At 41.6% G+C, this 20,344-nt stretch overlaps 1 protein-coding gene across 6 annotated transcripts in view; it reads left to right on the top strand.

Moving 5' to 3' along the window:
- Nucleotides 1–20,344, top strand: part of PHKB (phosphorylase kinase regulatory subunit beta) — a 129,225-nt gene that overhangs the window by 102,560 nt on the left and 6,321 nt on the right. For 4 of the 6 annotated variants that reach the window (XM_019643235.1, XM_019643252.1, XM_019643260.1 and 1 more), the window contains 8 exons: nucleotides 149–210; nucleotides 296–458; nucleotides 1,579–1,660; nucleotides 3,582–3,639; nucleotides 5,784–5,874; nucleotides 8,498–8,700; nucleotides 19,210–19,344; nucleotides 20,215–20,344. In XM_019643235.1, the coding sequence (XP_019498780.1) occupies nucleotides 149–210; nucleotides 296–458; nucleotides 1,579–1,660; nucleotides 3,582–3,639; nucleotides 5,784–5,874; nucleotides 8,498–8,700; nucleotides 19,210–19,344; nucleotides 20,215–20,344 (924 nt within the window). Of the gene's footprint in view, nucleotides 1–148; nucleotides 211–295; nucleotides 459–1,578; nucleotides 1,661–3,581; nucleotides 3,640–4,767; nucleotides 4,859–5,783; nucleotides 5,875–8,497; nucleotides 8,701–19,209; nucleotides 19,345–20,214 lie in introns of all 6 variants that reach the window. The other 2 variants (XM_019643243.1, XM_019643268.1) reach the window with 1 other exon arrangement.

The raw sequence follows: 20,344 nt of genomic DNA on the forward strand, positions 1-20,344 counted from the left end.
GAATGCTCGTTTAAGAAGTTACTTACGAGTTGTATGTATTTTTTAAGTAAACTTTTTGCGATGTATTGCATACGGTAAAGCATACGCGCCGGTCCTGAGGGCGTGGCTTGATGAATTGAAGAGCTGGAACCTTCTGATCCCATTTCAGACGCTAATATCGGGAGCGGTGGTAGAACAACTTGACTTCCTACGAATCAGTGACTCAGAAGAGTAAGTCCCCTCTGGGTTACTATTGTGTTTCTTGAGATTACATCAGAAACGCAGGATATCTGAAGCTTTTTCTTTTAACTTCCAGGCTTCCAGAATTTAAGAGTTTTGAGGAACGACAGCTTCCCAAGCATTCAAAAGTGAAACGACAAAGCAGCGCCTCGAGCACCCCAGAGCTGGAGCTGCAGCCGGATGTCACCTTCGAGGAGTGGAGAAAAAGACCCACCCAGGAAATTCTTCAAAAACTGCATGTGAGGACCGTGCGCTGCCCAGGTGGCCCTGGATGGGGCTGGCAGAGCAGGGGCTCCCAGGGGAAGTCCTCCAGAGAAGGCAGCAGGGAACCTGGAGGTGGCCAGTCTAGTCCCAGGGCAGTAGTGAGGTTGTTCTCGGGTTCTGACGGCAGCACGCATGTCTTCAGGATGCGGACGGAGTCGGGAGGCGGGCCGCCTGGGATGGGAGAGCATCGTGCAGGCCGTTGAAGGAGCTGGGCAGCGCCAGCCGCCTTGGGCTCTGCCTCTGACAACCTGGTCTCCTGTCCTGCCCAGCACTTAGGCCTAATGCTGGCTTTCAGTCTCTCCAGTCGCCGAGGAAAGCGATCCTACGACCACATCCATGTGAATATTATGTTAGCAACCAATATTTTATCGTCCCTAAGGTTATGTGCATTTGAAAGAGGCGGGTGGGGGGCGATGGGTGGTTAGAGTGGAGTGCTTATCCAAGGGAATGAAATTCTAACGGTAGGACTATAAATGGTAGGACTAGGACGTCTTGTTGGGCCATAAAATGTGAGCATGTGGGCTGAATGTATATCCTGCCAGACATCATCGGTCCTTGTGATTGATCGTATTTACCTGGAGATCTTCATAAGCATGGACATGATGCAGTAGGCGGGAAGCATGTAGCGCAGCGCCCTGATATTCTAAGAAGCACTCGACACACGTCTTCCTTCATCCAGCTCTTCACAACAGGTCGATAGCAACATGGCCTCCCATTCATGAAAAACTAAAGGCAGGGAGGGACTGGTTAAGTGACTGAAAGGGCCAAACCTCTCAGAGAGTGGCGGAATGCATGGTAATGCTTGTAGATAACATATTTTCTATCCATTTGCTCATCTTGATTCCTGGCAAATTTGATTATTAAGTCCCTGCTACCCCAGGAAGCCAGCTTGTGTACCCCCCGTCTCCAAGACATCTAACACAATGGTTGTATAATGTCCTCTTATGCTCGGGAGTGTATCAGCGACATTTTGTCTTTCCTCAATTCCATAGCAGAATATTTTCACTCTGCATCATGTGCGTTCACGATTAGCTACCCCCTGTGGTAACTTCGGTACCCATTTCACTCCAGTGACTCAGTGATTTATATTTTCAGGACTGCAGCTTCCTGGCTAGCCAGGTCATCCTGCTGGGCATACTACTCAAAAGAGAAGGCCCCAACTTCATCACGGAGGAAGGTAAGAGCACGTGTCTGAGAGCACTGTCAAGTCATGAAGCTGCTCTGACCTTGACCAGATACCAGACATGCATAGTGAATATCCACCAACACATTCCAAGTTATTCTCTCCTCCTTTAAATCTTTTTTTCCTTCAAATTTTAAGTAGAAAATGTTCATTCATCCCCCCCTAGAGTGGAATAGACTGTTTGATGTATGAACTCCTAAATTGCTTAGTGATGCTTGGTTGTTTCTCTGATTGTCTGAATGGTGCTGGAGCTGGATTCTGCCAGTGACTGCTAACCTCTAATGACTCCATAGTTGTTTATGGACAGTTTCTGTTTCCAGTTTTATTTTCTGTACATTTGCAAGAACAATATTGAATTGTTATAGCTCTAAAAATTAGCTGCCTCATGGTCTGCAGCAGCCATTGGAATGGAATATAGCACTTAATAACTTGTGCTCTAAAGACTGCTAACAAAAATAAATCATTTCTGATCATGTCCACGTCCACTCTGCATTCATGATGAAACGCAATTATCCCTGAAATCCACATTTGTATGTTGAGTCACTGCTCTGAGGAGTCTTTGAATGCTCCATCGTGGTCTGCTTCCGGCATTTTCAAGTACAGAATAATGTAGAATACATTTCAAGTACTTAATGTCTAGCTGCTCAAAGTTTACAGCTCATCTGAAAGGCCTCTGTCCAGAGGGGCACATTGACTTGGATAGAATTAGAAATTGAGTCAGTATTCTAAACAGCAATGTGATTAGTCAGGGGCATACCTTTGGTCGTGAACTAAACGTAATTGCTTATTCAAATAAGGTCTACTTAGTATTTACATTATTGTAGCTCAGAGATAACCTTCCAGAGTATTAAACATGTGAATGGAATAATCTTAATTTTCTTAACTAATTAAAGGTGGAAGAACTTTTCAAATCTCAAACAGAATCCTTCATTTCTCATTAGTCTTGGAACTATAAGCAGAATCCCAATTATATTGAGGACATTCACTGAAATTTATACTTTAACTCAAACAATAGGGTTTTTGAAAAGTAAACATTTCATTAGGAACCTAGGTTTCAGAATGGTTATTTTACTAGTGTTTGAAAATAAAACAAAACTTATATGAAATAGTTTATCATAAAAAATGCTGAAGGAATTATTTTTTTAAACCATTTTTATAAACTTGGGAGTAATACCCATCTTTCATTTGGATATTCAAAGGACTTTAAATGTTTTAAGTCTATAGAACCTTGTGATGTATTAAAAATCATAACTGTCTGCAGAATCTGCATATAATTGGATTCAATTTGTTACAAAGCAATAAAAATAAGTTCAGAGTAAAATGATAATGACCTTATTCTTTGCCCTTGTTTCCTTTTTGGTGCTCTGTCCTGTCACATGGTGAATTTATTGACAAACCAGTCATGAGGCCAGACCACATGTGAGCTGGTGCCAGAGTGAGACCACAGGGGTCTTTTGAGCAATATAGTACATGAGGGCATGATTATGCACACAACAGAATCTCCATAAAGTTTTGTTGAACAAATAACTGAAGAATCATTTATATTCAGAGTCTACAGTATCTGCTCAATTTGCTATTTTCTGGTTTATATTTTCTGCAGTAGGTTCAAGTAACTTATTTTTATTTGTTAAAAAGTTAGATTGCATATTAAGAAAACAATAAATGTCAAGAACTAAAGTATTCACCAAATTCATTTACTCAAACTAAATAGTAACAAGGACTGGGGACATTCACACGAAATATTTGGGTCACATATTTAAATATGTCAGGTAGTTCAGAACATGAATGGATGTGGATGTACCAGCTCCAGTGGATCAACATGAAAATTCAAGAGTTATTTTTCTAAAGGAGAATAAATGTTATGCATTTAATGAAAAGCATTTTTTCAACAAAGATTCTATTATCCAACGTCTAGGTACTGTTTCTGATCACATTGAGAGAGTCTATAGAAGAGCTGGCAGCAAAAAGCTTTGGTTCGTATAAGTGTCCTCGTCATTATGTTTTATTTTTTGTGTTGTCCTGTTGAGTAGCCGAAAGATAATGGACCAATCTTAGAGATGGTTATTCATCCTAATTTTTGCTTTCAAACGCCGAGGTTATAGCACCATGCCTCTGTCTACTTTCTAAGGACCTGCCTACATCCCATTGTATCATGGCTCTCCCAAGACGTTAAAAGAATGTCTGGGAAGAAGGACCTCTGTAGACGTAGACACTGGTGATTATTCACTGGGTGACATGCTGATGGCTTGTTCCTACCCTGCACCTCCTCTGTCCCAGGAGGTGCTTCAGGTCCTGCTTTGTGTTCAGGAAACCTGCTCTGCTGTCACAGAGGCCATGAAAGAGGCCAATGGCTCATTTAGTCCTAAGCACAAATAATACACTTAGAAGGCAGTTCTCTCACCACTTACGTTGAATGGATCCAGTGAGTGTAGTTGCTTCATGAAAAATAACTCACACGCTCTGCAGAGGTGGTCTTTCCCCAGGGACTGAAACAAAATTAGGTAAGTTGAGATAGGATTGTTTAAATTCACAGTGGGGTAGGTATGCCTACGTGCATGACTGTCTGCATTTTGAAGCAATTCTAACAGTCTTATTAGCAGAATCTAACAATTTGAAAGGAAGGGTATAAAGATTTTTTTTAAATGACCCATTATTTTGTAATTCAAGAAATGTCATAAGAAACTCCCTTAATCTTGGTGAGCCTCAGGTTTCTAATCTCTAAAATAAGGGTATTGATTAAAAAAAAATCTCTTAGCAGCATTTCAGCTCTATGATTATAATAAATATACCATTCCAACCCAGAAGAAGTAATGTAATAACCCTGTGGTTAAAGCTCACATTTTCGCCGTAAATTCTCAGCGCAGTCAGGCAGGCAGGCTAACAGATGTTGCTTTCTACCCAGGAAGTTCCAAACGTGGTCCGTAATTTTATTATTTTTGGCTAAGCAAACCTGGGTTTGCTTTGTGCGTTATACTTGCATTTTAGATAAATCATTAGCTAGCCAACATTTAGGGTGCTGACTCTTCTGTGTAAAAGCATACGCTCCTACAAGTTGTATTCACTGTATTTTCCCTTTTATGGCTTCCCACTGACACACCCAGGCTGGCGGTGCGCTACGGGGCTGCATTTACCCAGAAATCTGCCTCCTCTATAGCCCCTCACATCACTACCTTGCTAGTACACGGGAAACAGGTAACATGCACAGAGTGTGGGAGCTCCAGCTGCTTGAGATGCGTGGGCTGATTTGCATCCCGAGGGCCAGACATACCTTTGGTCTTACAGTGTGTGGGTGAAAGCTTCTCTAAATGTAGGAAGTGTGTTTCACTAACTTCACCAGGTACTGACCTAATTTTTTACTATTTCAACTATATAAAGATTAAGGAATATAAAGCTTTTTATAGGTCAGCTTTCACCAATATCCTGAAATACAAGAAAACATATTTAAACCTACATTTTCATTTTATTTTCCCATCTGAAAGCTCCACATGAATTTTCACTTTTGAGGGAAAAAAGTGTCTTATGTATTGCATGTGCTGTGCTTAAAAAAAAAATCTCTTCTCATAATCTAAGACTTTTTCAGAAATGTAAAAATAGCAGTGTGAATTCCTCCCTCCAACATTCTGGCTTTATCCAGAAAAGTAAATGCTGGTATTTCATTGTATCACTTCCTAAAATTGAGTACTAAATGAGTCCCCTAATCCAGGAATTTGGTTATCTAGGCACCAAAAGAAACATGATTTAAAGTGGTTATAGGAACAGATAACATATACCAGTGACAGATTTAATAATGAGTTTTTAATGCAAAATCAGAATACTCAATTCTTCCTTCCCTCACTCCCGATGAGAGGAATAGTTAGGCTCCCTTTTCTACCTTTTTAACTGGCACAAGTGATGCTGTCGGCAGCGGTGAGGATGGGGTCCCCCCCTAATCCTGTACGGTGGGTCCTGCGTTCTGGGAGATGTGGGCCGTTAGGTGCAGCGTCTTGGGCTCAGCGTTTCCTCCAAATGATTATGTGAGGACCTAATGGTGCATATCTTCACGTTTTCCCCATCAGGGCCCATTTACTCACCTCTTTAGATTTGTGAACCTCTGGCGTGCTCTCTTCTTTGCCCCCAGGTCGATGGTGCGCTGTGCAGCAAGCCTTTTAAGTAAAGTAGTGGACAGCCTGGCCCCGTCCATTACTAATGTCTTAGTGCAGGGCAAACAGGTACGTATGTGATTTTCAGACTCGCTCTTGCTCACGGCCACAGATGTTCCTGTGTAGGACCCTTGCTTTTAAATCCGACAGCCCCAGTGTCAGGCCTCTCACGACCACCATAACATGGCTCGGGCGTGTCCACAGAGGCCCCTTCTCCAAGCAGACTGGTCTTACAGATGCACAGTTACCAAACAGACCATGCCTTTTTCCTGCTGCACCTTACAGCTGTTATTTCCACCCCTGTGTTACCTTGAGATCAGTGAAGGTGCTGACACGGAAAATGGACTAATAACACCCACTGGAGCTCTCAGACAGGTTTCGGACAGGTGAGGCCGAGACAGGTGACGAGTGAAGGGCATGTTCTCCTCCGCAATGCAGTGGCTGCCTTACCCGTCCTGCCCCCTCCCCTTCCAGCAGGGCCAGCTCCAGTCTGCAGTCCCTCCCTCCTCTGGGCTCTCAGGACAGGCCTGTGACATTTCTCCCGAGCTGCCCGGGCTCCCAGCTCTCTCACCCAGTGGCAGGCTGTGAAGGTCAGGGCCCAGGTCTCGTCCAGCGCCTGTCCCCGTGTGCCCGGCCTGGGGCACTCGCTGAATATGGGCTGCACTGAGCTTGCCTGTGCTTACGCAGAGTGGGCTGTGGCTGCGGAGTTTGGGTTTGTTGTCTGAAGCTCTGATCACCTGGCTGAATCCTCATTTGGTTGGAATGAAAACCTGTTTGCTTTCTTTCTGTTCTTTGGGAATCTGTGTGCTTTATTGTATGTTCCTGAAAGTTAATCCGGAGATATAATAAGCTTTAATGTCAGGAAGGACTTTAACTCTCTTTAATAAAATCAACCCATTGCTCATATTCCAGAGCTCTTAATTCATTAAAACTGAAATTATTGCATCCTGATATCCAGCTTTTGAAGTGGAAGAATAAGTTATTTATTTTATCCAGTAATGTTTAATAACAATGAAAAAATGATTGTAGTAATAAAAAATCCCCGAGAAAAAGTTAGATCACTTTTCATATATGTTATGCTTTCTCCAAATTATTAAGAGGTCGAGTTTTCCTCCCCACTCATCAGCTAAACAGGCCAGGATACAGGAGTCTGCAGGGCCCTTCCTCACCCACCGCAGCCCTCCCCTGCAGCCAGACTCTTGTATTGTCCTGGATGGAGCTATTTCTGAAAGGAAGTGAACAGGCTTTGGGAAGCTGTTTTCCCTTGGATTTTAGGCCCTTGTAGTATATCTGAAAATATAGTTAATCCTGCTAGATATGAGCATATGAGAAGCATTTGGAGATCTTTGAGGTCGCTAGCACCCAACTCGTGGGGAGAGGGTGGTAGGTTAGTCAGTCCTGCCCATCCTGCACACCACCCAGAGGAGACTGGCTGTGTGTGATGCTGAGACCCTGCTCCCCACATTCTGGAAGCCTCGGAGCCTTCCTGAGGCTGCAGCTGGCCCGCTGCCCGTCCGAGCAGTGCGTCTCCCCAGGAGGCTGTCCCGTGTAGAACTGGGTGAGCCTGGGAGACTGACAGTTGCGCTCCAGCTGCGTGAAGTCCGTGGACTGACGGCATCTCCCCTCCACAGAAAGGAAATGAGACCAGAGCGTTCCGAGTGGCGTCCGCTCACCTCGGGCTCCCCGGGATGAACCAGCGGTGTAGTCGCCGTGGCTTCTAGAGGCACGATGTGCTCCGTGTGTGTTCTTTACACACGGATGCAGTAGTAAAAAGCAGTCGCACTTGGACTGACCGCTTGTCATATAAGAAACCAGCAGTTCTCAGTTTTCACTCCGTTACAAGTGAAAAGTGTTAAAACTGGGGCAAAAGACTCCATGTTCTTCTCTCTCCCTTCTAAACGCAGGAGCCCTGTGCTGTGCTCCTTTTTCCTGCCTCGTTTAGAATCACGCACTACGTGGACGAGGGAGGGAGACAGGTCATGAGGGGAAGGAGGTGGCACAGACCCCCGTGGGAGGCAGAATGCCAGCCCAGAGGAGAGGGGCCCTGGCAGCTTCAGCAGCACTTCCCGCTTGGAGCTTCTGTCGCCATCTCCCTCTGTGCTTTCCTGTTTCCCGGTCTTGTGGGCAGCCCTGTTTATTCGCCTCCACAGGGGAGAGCTGTATCAACAAGCGCTGGAGCACTTACTATGCCAGGAAAAGTGGGGGCCGCACTAGAACTGCGTGACCTCATACTTAGCTTTGAAAAGGTTACAGTGTCGTTAAAGAGCACACAGTTCCACATGAGAAACTGTAAAAGGAGTGAAATATATGCTCTCAAATACTAAATGTGTAGCCTACGAGTAAAGGAAAACGATTCCGTGTATTCTGGCTTCTCTGGGGAGTTTCTAGTACTAAAGTCATTCAGAATAATTTCGTCTCAATCGTTATTTATATTCCTTCCCTGCTTTTATCCACTCACCTCCACTCCCCGAACTGGGACCCTCATTTTAGACCAGACTGTGAGTCATCATGAACTCCGGTGGGAGTCATGCTTTGAAAGCCATTTTAATAAAAATCAGGAACAGTTATTCTACCTAATTCCCTAGCTCACGCAGAGTAATTTCAGCCTGCCAGTCAGCCTGAGCCCTGAAGTTTTTCTCTTTTATCTTTTAGTAGCTAGGAAATTTTTATCATCGAATTCTGCCACTCACAGGTAACCCTGGGTGCCTTTGGGCATGAAGAAGAGGTGATCTCTAACCCTTTGTCTCCAAGAGTGATTAAGAACATTATCTATTCCAAGTGCAACACCCACGATGAGAGGGAGGCGGTCATTCAGCAGGAGCTGGTCATCCACGTGGGCTGGATCATCTCCACCAGCCCCGAGCTCTTCAGCGGCATGCTGAAGATACGCATCGGGTGAGTCACGCGTGGCGCCTGCACAGCAAACAGCTGGCTGGGTGTCCTCCCGCGGCCTCGGCCCCGGTGGGTGAAGAGCTGCCCCAGGTCTGGAGCGTCTCCAGGAAAGTGCCCCGTCCCCCGGGTCACAGAGGCAGCCCCGGGCGGCCTGAGGAAATACCCCCCAGGGGCCTGAGAGAATCCTGTTTGCTTAACACCCACATTAGACATTGTAGTGAAGTAACTGTTCTCTGCTAAACTCACACTGCAGGAATTCCAACAGCTGCATCACGTGAAAATAAAAACCGAAAACAATGAGCACAATACTTACAAAAATTCCTGTAAATAAAATGGATAAGCCATCAGAGAAGAAAGATTTTCAGTGAAACTGAGTGTCAGGGGGACACACTCAGGGAAAATTTGGTCCTTTTAAAGTATTCTGCTGTGTCCGTTTTCTACCCAGATCTAATTTTTAATCATAGAAGTGTTCTGTTTGGAGAAGAAATTGAAAGTTAGGCTCTGGTGATGTTGAAGCTTCTTCAGAATTCTGTAAGGCAGTGTGTTAGGGCCAGTGTACCCGGCGCTGGCATTCAGGAGCCCTGAGTTCAAGTCCACCGCCCCCTACCGTCCTGGTGGCCTGGGGCAACTGTTTTACGTGAGATGAAATGAGATAGTATGTTTCAAAAGCCTGTCACAACCAAATAAGCTATGAATGTTACTTTTTTAAAAATATATTTTTGATTATGCAAGTATATGAATATGTTCTAATTTTCAAAGAGTCAAATGATACTTGAGCATACAGAGAACCCACCGTGTGGCCCATCTAGGGGTGTTCCTCAAGCATCTGAAAAGGATGTGTAGTCTGTCCAGCACAAATACATGTGGACATGTGTGTGTGAACAAGTGTATAGCTTGCTAATTATATAATTGGACCATCAGTATCTTTGCTATTCCTGTTCTACTTGACCCTCGCTTGCTGATAAAAGTCTTAAAATGTTCTCATAATTATGGATTTGTCCATTTCTCCTTGCATTTTAATCAATTTTATTATATATATATGTATATATATATATATATATGTTTTTTAAGCTTTGTGTATGTCCATGTTAGTTTATAGTTTATATCACTGTATCTTCCTTTGTGTCATTATTGGTTTTCAACTTGAATTCTAAAACACAATTTTTAAACACCTACGTAGTATAGAGAGCAGTATAATAAAGCCTGTGTCCCCCAGCCTCAGCATCATCGTAAGGCCAGCCTTCTTTCATGCCGGCCCCACCCACCAGCACGCCCACCACCCACTCTGGATTGAAAGCAAACCCATCAGGTCATTTAATCTGTAAACACTACATTGTATAGCTCTAAGAGTTAAGAACTTTCTAAAAACATAACCGTGATACCATTACAAAGCCTAAAATATTAACAATCGAATTATTTTCTGTCTAATGTAACTGCCCTGTATTCTGTCTCCCACCCTTTTACCATCAGTGGTCTTTTTTCATTTCATATAGATAGATCTTTTATATTCAGCATTTATGCTGTATTTATTTTTAACCCAATCTGAGGTTATCTGTTAATAGAAATATATATTTCCTGTTTGTGCCACTTAAAAAATATTTTCATTTATTCCTGCCATTTTATGTTTCTTTCTATCTACCATACTTTCTTGTTACCCTTTACATATAAGAAACCCAGTTACTTGTTTGGCAGTATCTGCATACCTCTTGTTTCAACAGTTCTCATTCCAGGGACTTAGACACATTTCACAGCAGTCTTCATGGCAGCATTGTTTGAAATAGTGAAACACTGGGAACAGCCAAGATATCCATCAGTAGGAAATAGTTTAAATAAAGTGTTATAGCCATATGGTTCATTTCTAAGTGTCCAACATAAATTAGGTTGGAAATGTATTATTCTATTTTTTATAAAAGAACAATAATACTATACCTATAATATATGTATAATGTGTATGTAGAAAAGTATCTGAAAAACATATATAAAATTGATGTCAGTTATTTTCTCTAAGAGATTTCTATTCTAAGTTACATTTTTAAGTTTTATTTATATTTTTTAGTAAGTTATTTTACAAACTACTTGCCTGATTTCAATTATAGTGTATTTCAGGTGAATTTCCCATTTTTTATCTCCTCTTTCTTTTGATTGAGAAGTGAATTCACTCTGCATAGAAGTTGACCTTCATTTTTATTCCTTAACATTGTTCCTTGCAAAGATTTAAATTATTCTGAATCAATTGTAAGAACTTTGAATCATACCCTGATTTGTTCAGTCTCTGTTTGCTTTAATATTTTCAACTCCAACTCTTCGCTGCATATGAGGATACAAAAATGGGTCTTTCATATGAGTTGTCTCTAAATGAAAAGAAATGTGATTCTTCCTCTCCATACAGGATATTAAAAGTACTCTATTATCACAGACTCAGGTGTTTCTCTGAGGCTGACTGGGAAGTGTAGGTTATAACTCTTCCAAAGCACACTCTTGTAACAAATGTTCCATTCAGGAGAGCCTCTGTAAGTCATAGTCATCCTTGCAGAAGTTGAAACAAAGCCTAGCGTACAAGTTAACAGTTCCCTACACTTTGACAGTGCTGTGCTTTTTAACCTCTGGCAGTTTTTCCTTTAGTGCTTATTCAGCGTTTTGGGCTAACTCATGTTTTCTCAAAAATCCAATGTAATTTCCATTTTTTAATTCAAGTCTGACCTGAAGCTTCTTTCTCTTCATGGGAACGAAGTATGTTTAGTTTATTCTAAAAATAGTTTTCTTCCTGAATATATTCTATATGTTCATTGCCTTCTGTGAGAAACAATATACTTAAATTATGTCACCCAAAATAAAAATGTCAGTACAGCAGCAAGTAACTTAGTATTTAACTATAGCAGACAGCTTCCCATGAAGAAATTTGCCATGAAACTTTAATTAGTCACTGTCCTGAAGCTCATCCTGGAATTAATTGTGGCATTATATTCCCACTGTGAGTATTAACAGGATCTCTGCCCAACTCATAGTGTATATTTTTCTCTTATGTGGGACTCACCAGGTCAGCTTTAAACACTGGGACATTTCCAGTTGTGGACGAGTCTCTCTCTCTCTCTCTCTCTCTCTAAAAAATAAGCAGTAATTTGTTGAAGGAATTTACTTCTGCTAAGGATAGAGACTAGATCTTATCTTCCTATCTGTATCAGTGTCTAGCTTACAGGAAATGCTCAATAAAATTTGAAAGATTGTTTAATGTATAGGTATAAGTATGTTCAGGTAGCTTTCTTTGAGCTAGTAATGGGGAATTTAGGAAAAACAAAAGCATGTCTCTGTATCCATTAGAGAAAGAAAAAAATGGGCCCTATTAATTTTGATAAATGTGCTTGGTTTGTACAGGTCATGTCCTTCAGGAAATAACCAAGTTAAACAGGGCCTTGTTTATGTGAAAATCCAGTCATACATATAGAGAGCAGAAGGATGCATCACTTTTCTCCATTTATTGATTAATGGAATCGTGCAATTAATCCTCTCAGAGTATGGAACAGGTTGCCTTATAATGGTACCTCTCTAAGGGGATATACATATGAAGAACATGTGGTTATTGTACTCAGAAGCTCACTGTAATCAACCATTTCTTCCATCAACATAACCACAAGTGTTATTTATTGAATACCTATTATGTTCTGGACAATATGTTAAAAATATCTGATTTAGTTTACACACTAGGACCCCCATTTTAAAGGAAGCAAACTAAGACTGAGAGACTTAGATGACCTACCTTAGTCAAACCAGTAAGTGAAAGAATTGGGATCCCTCCAAAATTCTTGTTCTTCAACCTCAAAGTACTTTGTGCTTCTTTTCACTTATGTATACTATTGCTATTTTCTTCAGAAAATGGGCCTTACTGTTTATTTCTAAATCCCTATGATCTTTATGGCCCTTCTACATGATTTCCACTTATGGCCATTTCAAATATTCACAGAGGAACTGTGATGTGTGTTGGCCCTGGATGTCTGTCTCGTTTGTCAGCTCACTCATCTAGGATCGGCACTGGTTAGCACAACGCAAGGCACACCAAGGAGCCTGAGCAGCTACAAGTTAACAAGTGTAAGAAATAAGATTTTGCTCCTCTATTCATTGTGAGACCAAGGGCATGGGATGATTTGGAGCTGATTCTAAGTTAACTCCTTGTACCCAGCAAGAGATGTATTAAGATACTATGAAAATTTAGCAAGTTAAGTAACTTGCCCAAGGTCACAAGACCAGAAACCAGGATTTGAGCTTGAGTGAATGACTTCCGAGTTCGCGCCTCCCCCACCCCCTCTGGCAGCTCCCTTGTCTATGAAACAGGGAGGCTGTCCCTGCTTTGGCTTCCTTGATGGATTGTGGGGATTCTGGGTAAGGAGTGTGAAGATGTTTTACAAAGGAGAAGGTTTCAACAGCATCCCTGGGGACATTTGGTAATTTGAGGTCCTCTGTCTTGTGGCATTTGGAGAACAAGTACCTCTGGGGATTTCTTTTTTTACACCACAAATCACAAGACGCCATAGGAAGAACCTCCCACGATCCCGACAAACAGACACACTCATTCCTGTCCTCCAGTCCTAGATTCCCAATGACCCTCTACTCCCACTAGAGACCTTCACCCTGGAATTATCCCTTTCCGCCATAACTGATCCTTCTGTAGAGCCCAGTGGAATGCTCCCCAAGCGTTTCGTACAGAAAGCTTGACTCAGGATCCCTATTGGGTTCTCTGCTGCCATCTGACATGGTCCTACGCCTCCATCCCCTGATGGGACCTCACGAAACGCATGGCAAACTCTCTAAAGCCCCTTCATACCTGTACCTACGATGCTCTTCCAACCCCATTAACAGAGAGGCTTTGGAACCCTGTTTCTATCCGAGGGGGTTCAAAGAAGTACAGTTATCCTGTCAGCGGGGCTTGTGATGGTGCCCTCTGAGAAGGACAAAGACCGTTTTGTATTTTTTTTAATATTTTATTAACATTCATCCATCCTTGATACATTTTCCTCAGACCTCAGCTCCCTAACTGAATGACTTTCTTGCAAGAGTCCTGCCAGCAGCAAACAGACCCAGTGTGTTTCTTTACAGCAATTACCTTCAGTTAGTCCCTCGAAGGCTTTACTTTGCTTAAAATTGGTGAGCAAATTATTTATTTATAAAGCCCTTGAATGTCAAATTTCTTGAAATTGTTGAACTTGTTGCTCTTCTAAGTCCCCCTTTGTGTGTTGTAGTGATTGTAGCACAATTTTAAAAGGGGGCAGGGGATTCCTCAAGTACATTATTTTTTAAACTTCCTTATAAGTTAATTAAATGACTTCAGACTCATTCATATCTGACTTTTGACTATTGTTTCTCATTTTTAAATGTAGATTATGATTAAAGAGATTGGTAGTTTGTTCAGCTTTTAACACCATATTCCTCCTGAAATGCCAACATTCACTAGGCTGGACGGAATAAGAAACATGAACACGTGTCTTAGTCATGGTACATCTTACCCAGAATTCCCCTGCACTGCTTTTCTCTCTCTGGTTTAACCCTCTCTTTCTCTCTCTCAGGTTTTGAGTTTTTTAATTTATTTACATCACCCACAACCCCAATTGCTTTAAGCCAATACCGCCATGTTTCTTGTTTCTTTCTTCCGAGGTGAATCTTCAACTTGACTGCTCAGGCACTCGAGTGAACAAAATTAACCTGCTCACAGGAGTGCTAGTCTAGTCTGATAACGATTTGATTTGCTGTCTTATTATTGATTTGTGTTCTGGCTTTTATGTTGAAATAGATCAAGTTCCTGACAGGCTCATTACTGTAAAGACCTCCAATCAAGCACTCTCTACTCTAGGTCTGTCAGTCAGGCTTTTGCAGGAGATCGCCCCTGAGGATATATGGTATCAGGCCTTTTTCATCTCCGTTTTCATGCTGCCAGCGCATCCTCTGTGAGCAGTGATGATGCAGGCATGTCTTGTCTTCTGAGGCCCACAGCTGCATCTGTGGATCACGTCGCCAAGGCTTAGGGAAGGTCATGGTGCCTCGATGTCACATGGCCATGTGACACTGCCTGTGCAGCAGAGGTGGGAGGAGCGTTGCCTCTCTGAGTTCCTTAGCATGGTTTGGTGTTCTTCAAAGGTCTTTGCTTTTGACATCTGGTAGGCGGTAAGGAAGGGAGAGGTGATGGCGCTCGCCTACCTCTGTTCTCTTAGGATTAGATGGGGGTGGAAGGGAAGGCTGGTCCCCAAGTGGCCAAAGGAAGCCCAGTTTGCCGGAACAAGATTGCCCCCTCTCTGTGTTGATATGTATCCCATCCCCTATTTATTCCATGGCTTAGGGAAATGCCTGCTCAGAGTCGCTTATTCGCTTGTGCAGTAGCAAACTCGGCAAATGCTTCCCAGTGTTTTGAAGCAGCCTCAGAATGATTATTTAAAAATTGTTTCTTGCTATGGATCAGTGCTACTCTTTATGGCTTTTTTTCTTTTTCATAAAATGTCAGCCGTTCTGGTTTACCAGTGATGTCAGATTTCCATGTTCTTTATATTTCCCTCCTTGATTGGGGCATGTTGCAAAGAAAAACACCAATCCATACACAATGTGCTTACTAACCTCCCAACAAGAATGTTTTCTAGAAGGATAAGCTTATTCCCAGGACTACACAGAAATGAGTCCATCTCTTCACATGTTCCCAAAATGCTAAGGAATTCATTGTCCTCAAGTCAAACCTTGATATGTATGAAGGTTGATCTGGTCAGTCGTGTGTATCTGCCACTTTCTCATGTGCTTATTGGCAAGTAGAGCATATCCCTGGTTCTTTAGACAGACTGAATTTATAAGGGTCTGGCCCAAGCATGACTTTCCTTCTTTTGACCTTCCGCATTCACTTGCTTTCTTTCTTTCCCCATTTTGTATTAAGTGCTTTTACATTGGAATTGTCAAGTCAGGTTTGGTGACTATCAACGGGAATGAGGGTGAGAAGGCAGATTTTTGCCATGCAAAGGAATGAATGCCCTTTTGTATCACTAGTTCTAAAAATATTTGCAAAAAAAAAAAAGATAAAAAGTATTTGCTTTTCTTGTTACTCAGTTAGTGATTTTCTAAGTCTCGACTGCTATAGAGAGGTTCACGTCTAAGGCTATTTTGCTGTTTTTATTTTCATCTCTGGAAGAATTCTATGCCGGAAAGATTAGCTTGGCCAATATTTTTCAATGAATAAATGTATTTCACACCTGACAGATAAGCTATATTCATTTATGCTCAAATGAATGAAAACCAGTCACCTTCTTTCTTTGGTGGCTGTTGAGTACAATGTTTTCTATAATTTGCTCGCAGAATGGCTGAAATTTTGTGAACAGAAGGAAGAAGCCTGAGGGGGAATTTTTAGATCTCTAGCAATTTTTGTTTATGGTGTGAAGATTTTAAAAGGTAAATGTGAGAGACTATGTTTAGTTTTAATAACTCAAAATTTTGGAAGACTTTAAAAATCATTTTAAAATCTATATTAGAAGAGGATCCCTCCTGAAGTTAATTGGAGTAGCAAGCACTTAATTAACACCAAGACTTGAATTAAAAAATTGGATTACCTTCTTTCATCCTGAGTCTGAAATGTCAATTAAAAGGGGCTTGCCAACATTTTTATGACTCTCTTAACATACATTGTCTTATTTATCCCTGAAAATAATTCCATAAAATAAGCTGAACAGATAATAATAATATTCTCATTTGAAAAATAACTTGCCAGTGGGGCACAGTTGGGAGGTTACACAAGTGGCATTCAAGTAGGTCTTTATTGTTTTTGCTTTGCATTATGAAAATGTTAAAATAGTTAGTAATAATTTGTCAAATTCACAAATGTCCATTATTTAAATGGTATAAGCAATTGTTAGTAATTTTCATTTGCCATATTCGCTTCATCTTTTTTTTCTGTAGTATATTTTAAGGCAAATCCCAGACATTTTGACTTTTACCCCTCAATGTTTTAGTAAGTATATATCTCGGAAAAAGGACATTTTCTTAATAATGACAATACTATAATCACACTCAATAAAATTAGTAATAATTCCTTAATATCACCTAATGCCCAATTCTTACTCAGATTTCTCTGGTTGTCCCCAAAGTTACTTAAAAAAAGAAATCAGGATCACAAACAAGGCCCACACATGGCATTAGTTCTATCTCTTGAGTTACTTTTCATCTAAAACAGTAACTCCCCCCACACACACACTTTTCATGCCATTGGCTTGTTGAGGGGACCAAAAGGCAGGTTTTTAGATTTTTAATTTGATGCTCTTTCTATTAGACTAAGCTGCCACAAATGTAAACTTTTCATGTTAAACAAAGAAAATAATAAATGGAAGACAACTCTAATCTGTAAAATTAAAAATAGAGTTTATTTAAAGAGAGGTCTAGGGAGCAGTTTGTTGGAAGTGAAATGTGCTGTAACAACTAATGTCGTAAGAACTTGAACATCAAAGCAGCGATATTGTGTGACTTGTATGCTTGTAGAACATTTTGAGGAAATATAGTAAATAATAATGAGGATGAACAACTAAAGCAATTCCAGTCTTTGGCAATAACGTAAGTTTATTCTACTTTGCAACTGGTTAGAGAAGTGCAGATGGTAAGTCTTCACTCTGTCCACCTCCTCTCGTGCTCATATCAGGAATCTCCCATTTGTTATTTGCAAATACTTTGTCATCTTTATTGTCCTTACGCTGAGCGACTATTAAATATGTATTGTGTGCTATCAACGGTGATAGTAACTATATGTGTGTGTGTGTGTGTGTGTGTATAAATTTTTTTTTAATTATGCTCTGTCTTTGTGTATCTCTCCTGTCTATAATCTAGCTCAGTGTTTCACAGCCCATATTCTGCATTTGACTGGTGGGCTAGGTAAGGTCCTAACTTCCAGGGATGGCAACAACAAAGAATAGGGGAGAAAGCGGGAGAAAGGGCTGAGAGCTGCCTGAGCAGAGGGTAGTGAGACCGGACCAGGCACAGAGCAGGCCGGGAGATAATGCCTGCTGGATGTCACTTCTGGGGAAAGCATAATGCGTTTCTTACCATCTTTCCCACGGAGAGACCTGAAAGCCACCCTGTGAGGGTGCATCACTGCTGTTTTGCAAACCAGCCTTGGCAGAAAGAGGGACTTGCATCTTTTGATTATTTCCACCCCATTTTTTCATCTCTGGACCTGCAGTAATAGCCTTGTGGGTTGTCTTTCAAAGAAGTGTGTCAAGAGGAAGGTGCTGATGTATTTGGGTGGTAATTTGGCCACTTGAACTCCTCGTTGCTGTCGCTGGACGCCTCTCCCCGTGGGCTCCTCTCCACAGCCTCCCTCCTGGAGGCAAAGCAGCTTGGGTGAATGAAGCACATTCTCTCAGATGCTGAGCTGCACTCTGTTATTCAGTGTTCATGGAAGGATTTAGGGATATAGCCCAGGAATCTGCTGGGTAAAACTAATTCCCCAGCTTTTCCTAATGGTGTGTAGTTCTGGTTCCCTAAGACACTGTATTATTTCCAGAGTTTTCTTTGATTTGCGTAAGTCATTTATCTGAGTTCTTTCCTCGGAATAGGGTAAGTGAAAGAAATGAGACGAAACTATAAAAATACTTATTAAAAGCTTCTCAGATTAAAAAATAAAATTACACATAAAATAATTAAATATTTTAGGCATTTCTAGGCATACAATTATACCACCTTGGAACATACCAGACACACAAATAGTGCTCCATAAATGCTTGCCTAAATGATTATATTGAAGCTCTTTCTGTAGTAAAGAATTATTTTATGAACAGCATTTAAATACCTGTTGAAGAACAGATTCTTTAAGAATAGGCACACGAATGGCATTTAAATTCTATAAAGAAGAGTCTTCTGAAATCTACAGGGTAAAGCATATCCTCTAATATACAAGTATAAGTTGAGCTATGTCCCCGTATTTCAGAAGTAGGTCCTTCTCTGTCTCTGCAATCATGGAGAATGACTGCAAAGCAAAGGAAACAGGTGACAAGCGCTTTCCCTTCCTAGAAAAGGAACGTCTATATACCAGCACGTATCAGCCCTTTTCTGACAATGAATCCTTTTTATCCCTGCTGTTTTTGCGTGTATCTATTGGGTTGTCGGAAAAGTCATGACGCATTTTTGCAATGAAAAACATAGAAAAAATACGTCATGACTTTTCCGACAATCCGATAGTATTAAGCCAGTAGTCATGTGGTCGCTATTTGTGTACAGTATATACTCTCACACCAAATTGGTAGACCCTCATTTGGCAAGAACCGAGGTTCTAAGCCCCTTCTCATGTTTACTCTCTAACCTGCATATGTAAGAGCAGGTCTCATTTTTAAGAGTCCGATCATGTCACACAGTCTTTACGGGCGTCATTAGATGAGCGGTTCAGGAAGTCCCAGTGGCCTGTTCTTCCGTCCCTCCCCCACGGGTCGATGCTGTTACGGGCCTTGCGGTGAGCAGCACAGGGGGTTTTATATTGGGAGTCGCTGACTCGCGCTTCCCATCTCACTGCAGGTGGGTCATCCACGCCATGGAGTATGAACTACAGACCCGCGGCGGGGACAAGCCCGCTGCAGACTTATATCAGCTGTCACCCAGTGAAGTCAAACAGCTTCTGTTGGACATTCTCCAGCCGCAACAGAATGGGAGGTAAGGAGGGCCTTTGCTGCCTCCAGGACACTCTGGGGTCGCCGTAACGCCGTCACGTTGCTACATAAAGGAGATAGGATGTTAATAAGAAATAAAATGCAGCAGCGCCTGTGAGTCCACTCTGCCAGGTGGCGGTGTGCACAGAGATGCTAATGAAAACATCGGTCTTCAGTTGTGATTTTGTATTGATTGGAATTTTATACATTTTCAAGTGTGGTTTGTGTTTCTTAATTTTTATTATTCTGGTCAGAACGTAATACTTCGTACCACTTTAATCAGTTCCCTCACTGAACCTTTGTGGCACTCACCACCTCCTCCCAACATTTTGGCGTAAAGGTTTTGGTTTAGTAATGTTATTTACGTGTGTTCTCCATTACTCTGTCTCCCTAAGTAGACTGTAAACTTCTTCAGGGCTAATCCCTTTCATAGACTTAACTTTTGCCAAAGTTTGAATAAGGGCAAAACAAATACTTGTGGATTGCATTGAATTGAAGAACTGTTTTTTATTACAGAAAAAGCTGTAATATAAATTACTTAGGCTGCTCCTGAGTTTTTACAATAAATGGAGCTGCTTTGCGTATTAAAGTCATTTGATTATACAGTGAGATTTTTAACTTTGTAACTTACTAGACAATACATTTTGCCTGTTAAATTTTTTTTTTTAATCTGGGCGATTTTCTCATTTTCTGCAAGCTCTGTTTTCACTGTGAAATATTTAGTAATCTCTAACACATGGTGGAATAGGCATCATTGATGGATTTGAGCTTTTACTGCTCGCCCTGTTGGAACAATTAATCCATGTTGAAATCCCTGCTTTCTACCAGAACACGCTTGCTTCTCAGCTCTGAGGCGTTTTCTCTTGGTCTGCAGATGCTGGCTGAACAGGCGTCAGATCAACGGGTCTCTGAATAGAACCCCCGCCGGGTTCTATGACCGCGTGTGGCAGATCCTGGAGCGCACGCCCAATGGCATCATTGTGGCGGGGAAGCACTTGCCACAG

This window comes from Hipposideros armiger, unplaced genomic scaffold, assembly GCF_001890085.2.
Source record: "Hipposideros armiger isolate ML-2016 unplaced genomic scaffold, ASM189008v1 scaffold_4, whole genome shotgun sequence".
Taxonomy (NCBI): domain Eukaryota; kingdom Metazoa; phylum Chordata; class Mammalia; order Chiroptera; family Hipposideridae; genus Hipposideros; species Hipposideros armiger.